Source organism: Mirounga angustirostris, unplaced genomic scaffold (genome assembly GCF_029215605.1).
Source record: "Mirounga angustirostris isolate CCGP_5_RB_7025 unplaced genomic scaffold, mMirAng1.0.hap1 SCAF_5, whole genome shotgun sequence".
In the NCBI taxonomy this organism is placed as follows: Eukaryota; Metazoa; Chordata; class Mammalia; order Carnivora; family Phocidae; genus Mirounga; species Mirounga angustirostris.
In genome coordinates, this window is record NW_026991713.1 from 60,191,193 (window position 1) to 60,198,017 (window position 6,825).

The 6,825-nt window shown below is 59.1% G+C and overlaps 1 protein-coding gene across 4 annotated transcripts; it reads right to left on the reverse strand.

Annotated features, from left to right (window-relative positions):
• Window positions 1-44: 44 nt before the first annotated feature.
• TARBP2 (TARBP2 subunit of RISC loading complex) lies at window positions 45-5,331 on the reverse strand. 4 transcript variants are annotated; one of them, XM_045873312.3, is made up of 10 exons: window positions 4,996-5,331; window positions 4,267-4,436; window positions 3,351-3,453; window positions 2,679-2,774; window positions 2,034-2,106; window positions 1,698-1,815; window positions 1,264-1,391; window positions 1,085-1,132; window positions 645-846; window positions 45-483 (listed from the first exon to the last, which is right to left on the reverse strand). In XM_045873312.3, the coding sequence occupies exons 1-10, from the start codon at window positions 5,046-5,048 to the stop codon at window positions 326-328; spliced, it is 1,149 nt and encodes a 382-aa protein (XP_045729268.1). In that variant the 5' UTR covers window positions 5,049-5,331; the 3' UTR covers window positions 45-325. The 4 variants fall into 4 exon arrangements, with proteins under 4 accessions (XP_045729268.1, XP_045729270.1, XP_045729271.1 ...); XM_045873314.3 differs by lacking the exon at window positions 4,996-5,331 and adding an exon at window positions 4,747-4,948; XM_045873315.3 differs by lacking the exon at window positions 3,351-3,453 and having other exon boundaries at window positions 2,679-2,757.
• Between the last annotated feature and the right edge of the window lie 1,494 nt (window positions 5,332-6,825).

Here is a 6,825-nt window from a genome sequence, read left to right on the forward strand (position 1 = left end):
CTCCCCTGCCATCAGCACTAGGCAAGGGAACAGAAAGAGCAGGGTTTCAGAATCCAAGAGGCAGCGCATTTATTCTGGGCTCTAAGGGAGAGCCCCCTGGTTTCATTCCCACTCATCACGACCAGTGACATAAGAACGGATCTTGGGCCAGCCAAAGCCCCGTGGTCCCTGGTTCCTGGGCCAGTGTCCTCCTCAGCCTGCAGGCAGGCAGTCTGTGTCAGAGGTAGAGATGGCACCTCCAGGGGTACCAGAGCTGAACAGACTCAAGGGCTGGGGGAAGAAGAGCAGGGAGCAAGGACGTGTGTCCGTGAGTCCAGCTGGGGCTTTACTTGCTGCCCGCCATGATCTTGAGGTACTGCAGGGCACGGCGAGCAGCCTCACCACGGGCTGCCTCCCTGGTCGTTGCAGAGCCATGACACACGGTCGCCGGCTGTGTGGACAGCTCCACCAGGCACTGGCAGAGCCCACTCAGGCTCAGTTCCTCTGGAGACCAAAAGAGAGGACGGAGGCAGGGTTGGGCGGGAAGGCAGCACCGGGACGGGTGCATCCACATCATCATCGTGCCCTCCCCAACCCCCTTCAGGCCGGTCTGTACTTGCTCTGGCTCAGTCCCCACCATCCCCCGGCCTCCCAACTAGCCATACCAATATCCAGGTAGCTGACATGGAAGGCCTGTTCCTCAGAGAGCTCACTAAGGACACTGCAGCAGGCAGGGCCCAGAGCACCTAAGGCGCCCAAGGAGCAGCTGCGGAGGGACAGGATCTTCTCTCCCACTGAATTTCGCAGAGAATCCCAGGTGCAGCCTGGGCCCCGGTTCCGAAGTCCATCCAGGCGGGAGCCCACACCCTGACAAGATGGGGACAGTGAGAAAGATGCAGCCGTGAGCCGAGACCCAGGCCTTTAACAGACATTCGAGGCCAAGGAGAGAAAAGCCCACAGAATGAATGCTTCGTCCAGCTCGCCTTCCCCTAGTTGGCCCCCTCTAACCACCAGAGTCTGGACCAGGTGTCCAGGCAGCCTTCCTCATTCCAGCAACAGCAGGCCCCACGGCCCCCGCCCGGGGCCAGCTCCCCACAGCACTCACCCGGCAGGCCAAAGCTGAGGCTGACAGGGGGCCCAAGGAACTCCGGGTCTGGTAGGAAAATGGGCAGGAGCTGGCCTGGGATCTGGAGAGGCTCACTCCCGAGGGACAGGCCCAAGTCCCCAGTGCCCTGCCTGGCATGGAGGATGGACCACAGGGCCTGGCCCACACAAGCCACTCACAATGGAGAAGTGGTCGTCATCGGGCTCTGCCTCATTCCCATCCCGGGCATCCAGAGGCACCGTGTGCACCCGAAGCAGCATTTTGGCGGCCGCGTTACGCTTTGCCAGCTTTTTGGAAGTGCCGCTGCCTGCGTGTGGGGAGAGGATTGCTGGATTATGATTCCCACCAGGCCCAGTGCTTTCCACCCAGCTCGAACTTGGGTTGAGGGTCCCCCATGGGATGTCAATTGGAAAGAGGAACTCAGGACCTGCCATGCAGCTAAGAACCTGGTCAGCCAGTGAGGGTGGGGGGCGGCCAGCGCAAGGAAGGAGCTAGGAGTAAGGAGCCGAGCCGGGGGTCTCAGCCAGGAGAGTGGAGCCATAGCAGAGAGAGGCTAGGAGCTGCCTGTGGCCAGGGCTGGAGTAGCTGTAAGAACTCCCCTCGGCCCAGTTACCAATCTCAATGAAACGCTCCACTCGGCAGGTCATGGTAAACTCTTTGCGGTGGGCTGGCCCAGACTCTTGGGTCACCGTGTACTCAGGCAACCGCCAGCCTTTCTGCACCACCAGCTCCTTGGGAGGGAGAAACACGGGTGCACAAGGCAGAGTGAGAAACGACTCCTCACATCCTCTCCCCCCTACCCTGGGAGCCTCAGATTCCAGGTTAGAGGAGGAATGAAGGGGGCTGGGAAAAGCCCTCAGAACAGGGTAAGAGCCCCACATAACCGTCCCTCACAGCCCCAGGTTCAAGGGAAGACAGGCATGCACAGGAAATGAGGATGGGGGCACACCTGCAGAGCGCCAACAGGATTGCACTCAGACTGCTGAGGGGAGACGGGGGGCTGCACCTCCATGGGGGGGCTCCTGAAGGAACAAGCATCCAGGGCCAAAGCTGATGGGGCTGTCCCTTTTGTGGCTGCCCATGAATCCTAAGCCCTGCTCTGGTGTCCCCACTACCATCTCCCTAGTCCCTGCCAGGCAGGGAGCTGTCTATCCAAACATCCAGGCTGCTTCCTCCCTTTCCCCCTCAAAGTGAGGTCTCTTCCAGGGCCCAGGCCCATTGAGATTTTCTGGAAACACAGGATCATCACCTTGCCAGGACAGTGGGAGAGGGGCTGTATATCCAGTCCCTGGAAGCACCTGATGGGAGGCACACACAGGACCATCACGTGACCAACTCAGAAGAAAATGGGGCCTGCAAGACCCTTCAACATGGTCAAACATCATCCCTGTGGCTATTTAAAAATCATAAATTACCTCCTGTCCCAAGAGCTTACCAACTGGTGCAAATTCTTCACTTTCTGGTCCCCAACTATTCCATCCTCTGTTTACTCTCAGACTTCCTCCTGGCCTGACCAGCCTGGGTCCAAGGGCTGGGGGGCCAGGAGCCAGGACCCCCTCCTCCCCCCTTCAGGCAGGCAGGAAATACAAGATACCTGGTTGGAACAGCAGATGGACCCGGAGTGGCAGCCGCTGCAGCAGTAAAAACTGGAATGTCCTCAGGCAGCGAAGAGTCTAGGGGAGAAAAAGAACTTCCCGAGGGGAAGGGGGCCTTTGATTCACACCCATGTTGGGGGTGGGGGGCGTAGAGGGTGGGGACCCAGGTCCTCCTGACCTGCCCACTCCCTAAGAAAACTCCTTCCCACTGGAGCCAAAGACTCAGGGAAGCTTAACCACCAGCTTTTCCTCCTCGGAGCCTTTGCTGCCAAACACTGGATCAAGAAGACTGAGAAAAGCGGAAGGAGGGTCTCTTCCTACCCAGAAACACGGTGGCAACAAATTCCAATGTGAGTGTGGAAGAGGGAAGGGCAACCTGCTAGAGAGAGGAGGCATGTTGGGGTGCAACCCCTCTAGCCTCAGCCTCCACCCCTTTCCCTCCCTAGCCTGGGCCCAAACCACAGCCACAACCCCTTGACAGTCCCCCCAAAGGATCCTTCACAGCAGCAGGGGCCTGGCAGCATCCTGCTCTGTCCAGAGGAAACTCTCAGGAAGGGGCCAGGTCAAGGTGGCTAAGTGTCACCAGGCCAGGTCTACTGGGCAGAGGAGGTGGCGCAGGGGCCTGGGTTCCTGGCAGGGCCTCTAGGAAGCCTCGGCTGTTCCTCCCTCACCTGCTGTCCTCCAGGGCCGGCTCCAGCATGCTCCCCCCTTTGAGGTGTTTGAGGGCCACCTCAGCTGCCTTGTGCTTGGCTGCCTTCTTGCTGGGGCCCTGACCTGAGAGAGGGGCGTGGGCAATACTGGAGGTCACTGGGAGGACAGAAGAAACACCAGCATCCCACAGCTTCTCTCCTCATAGCTGGAGGGAGTCAACCAAGCCCCTCTCACCAATTGCCCCTGCCCAAGACTGGAAGCGTTACACTAATTACTGGAAGGGGGGAGCTTTTATCTTCCCAGAGCTCCCCAAATCAAGCCATGCCAGGCAGAACTGTCCCTGAGCTCAGATATCTTGGGTGGAGGTTCTTTCTTTGCCTTACTTTCCTCTGGGAAGCGCTTTCTTTTCTCTCAATAAATAGAGATGGCTGGGAAAGTTAGAAAGAGGGTAGGCTCTAGCATCAAGGCCTGGCTCTGCCACTCCCCCCAGGCACGTGACCTTACACCACTCACTGAATCCCTCTGAGCCTCAGTTCCCTCATATTCACCATGAGGATACTACCATCGACGTCACTGGATTAGACTGTGGTTTAAGGTTAACTAGGAATTTGATCAAGCACCTGGAACAGAGCCCAGTGCAGCGGGCACTGACTCCCCCAAATACTTCACCGAGAATTCGGTTTATCTCTTCTTTCTCCTCCAGGATGATGACAATTGCCAGATCACTGTGGCAGTCCTGCTTGCTCCTCTAACTCTCCCAAGTCCTACCCACCTCCTCAAAGTCCCGTTTTCCCAAACCAGTTAGTGGCTTTTCCCCTGAAATCTCTCCTTCCCTCACCGGCCTTGGAGAAAAGGACTGGGAAGAGACTCCAAGAAACAAAGCCAACAGGGCCCTGTGAATGCACACCCCTGCCAGGCTGCCCAAGCCTTCCTCACCGGTGCAGCTGGTGTCGCCAACGGTGACCCGGAAGGTGAAATTAGGCTGGTGGGCTTGGCCCTCGGCTTTGAGAAGGTCGTACACGGGCGTCTTCCCTATTCTGGTCCCATACTCCTGCAGAAGGCTGATCGGGGTCTTGCCCGGGTTGGCCGCCAGCATTTGCTCTATACTGGGGGAGGCGGGGGGCACAGACCCTTATCACACCTCCAACTCTGCACCCACCTGGCCAAGCACTGTCATATCAGACCCAGGCACACTATGGGGGACATAGGGTCCAGGGGACCCCGGACAGTACAGCAGACATTGGCTGGATTCAATGTGGAGTAGAGATTCAGACTGGGAAAGCAGGGTCCACTGCCCCCAGAGCAAGCGGGGAATGCACTGTTCCTGTCTCAGTTAAGAAGGAGGATCCTGTACCCCAGTGCAGTTAGGAAGTGCATGTCCCCTGACACAGTGCAGGCCAGGGACCCGGTACCCACCAAATGCACTGAACGTCGAGAGCATAAAGTCCAGTGCCCCAAGTGCAGTCTGGGAACCGGGCCAACCCCAAACTATTTAGAGCAGGAGGCAGTAGCCCCTGCCGGGATGCATGCCGGGAACCACGGCCCACTACCCCAGTGCTTGCCGGGAACAACCCTCAGGCCAGGTGCATGCTGGGGCCGTGCCGCTACCTCCTCCGCACCGCGCCACGCTTTTCGCCCGGCAGGGATCGGTACGAAGCGGCTCACCTGGGCAGCCCGCAACCCGTGGTAGTGCCGGAGCCCTGCTCCTCTTCACTCATTCCCACCTCCGTCCCCGCGGGCGCCACCGTGACTACAGCCTCTACGCGCCCCAATACACCGCCGACGAGCTAGGGCCGGGGCCAAGCCCCGAGTCGCGGCCGGTCGGGCCCGCCGCGGGGCATGCTGGGACATGGAGTCCCCCGCCCACCCGACTCCATGAGTCTCCATCGGGAGGGGAGCTATCCGCCCCACAACCCTCCGCGTGGTTTGCTCTGGCATGCAGCACCGCCTTCAGGGAGGAGCAGAGCCCTCCTCCACTGTCGCTTCCCGAACTGAGGGCCGTTTTGGGGGGTGGGGGCTTAATAGCGTCCCGCCTCCTTTTTTATGCGTCTCGGCTCCCCGGGGTGGGCATGCGTAGTAGCAGAGTGGAAGCGGCTGGGGGCGGGGCGGTAAGGGCTAATTCAAGCCCCCGGTCCTTTGACTCGCGAGAAAACTACAGAACCCAGGAGCTCGCGCGTCATCTTTGTCGCAGCTGGAGGGGCAGGGTCAGGCATGCACAGAAAGCTTCGCGGTATAATTGGTTATTTCCGATTGCGCTGACTTGCTGTCGGCAGATAGCGATTGGTTACTTTACCGAGAGGGGCAGGGACAAGGAAAGAGTCAGCCCCCCTTTAGCTCCGCCTCTTTATTGAGGAAATGTTGTGATTGGTCCAGGGACGAGGCGGCTGTCGGATCCTGGCTCTTTGCAGGCTGGGAGGGTGGGCCTTACCTGTACGCGGGAGGAGACTGTTCTTTGCCCCTCAAGCGCTGGAGCAAGGGAAGTCCGTCTCAGGCAGTTGCCCCTCAGCCCTTGGCTTGAACTCCTGGCCCTTGGGCCTTCGTCTCACAGCCCCTGCTTCCTTCCTAGGCTGCCCTTCACTTCCCTTCCCCTTAATTCTGGCCCGCAGCCTGTCTGGTTTCAGTTCTTTTCTAAAGCCTTTTTTAGTATGACCCTAGTTCTGAACCTTTCTGTAGCTGCCCAGGAGACCCCCTCTGGAGCCTGAGAATCAGGCTATAGCGGAACGACAGGATTAGAAGGACTAACGCAAGTTGTGGTCTCATTCCCTCTGCCGTGGGTCTTGGGTGTCTTAGCCGAAGAGACAGCAACAGAGGATTCTGGCCTCTTAAAACGAATCCACTAATCTGGGTGCAGAGCAGAACACATGTTTGGGTCCCAGAGCTCCAGTCCCTCCTCCCCAAAGTCTCACGACCACTGGGTTAAAAGATGTAGGAAAATCTTGTGACCTTGGAGAGAGATCACGAAAATGCCTGGTTCTAATGAGTGTTCCAGAATGGGTCAGGTAGTGGAGGTCCAGGGGAATCTTGTAATGATAATGAGGAACACTGGAGGGGGACGGGGCATTGAGCTGAGTGGATTCCAATTGGGTAGAACGGGAGTGGTGACAATTAGGGAAAGGAAATCTGGCAAGACCGGCATGACAGGGGGAGCAAGGCAAGAGCGCTGGGCGGCAGGTGGGGGGGGGTCCCATGTTGAGGGGCTTCTGTCTCAGGGTATAGGAGGGAGTTTGTAAGACTGGTCATAGGGGGCTCCTGCGGAATCAGCGTAAGGCCCGAGGTGCGACTGCCACAGGACACCGCTTGCAGGGAGGTGAGGGGCCCCGAAGGGCCAGCGACGAGCCTGGAGCGCGCCGGATGGCAGCAGCAGGCTCCTTTAAGAGGCCGGCGGCTCCAGCGCAGCATCCCCCGCTCAGGGCGTGTCCGTCCCGGGGGGCCAGGGGCGGGGGCCTTGGAAGGAGCGGGAGTTCAAGCCGAGTGGGGACGGGGCTAGGGGTCGGG

Bases quoted from the DNA above. Each gene is read 5' to 3' on its own strand.
- TARBP2 (XM_045873312.3), bottom strand. From the start codon at position 5,048: ATGAGTGAAGAGGAGCAGGGCTCCGGCACTACCACGGGTTGCGGGCTG. The intron at 2,107-2,678 runs GTATCTTGTATT...TTGTTCCTTCAG, and splicing joins CCATCTGCTGTTCCAACCAG to GAGCCCCCCCATGGAGGTGC. The intron at 847-1,084 runs GTGAGTGCTGTG...CCATCTTGTCAG, and splicing joins CCTCAGCTTTGGCCTGCCGG to GGTGTGGGCTCCCGCCTGGA.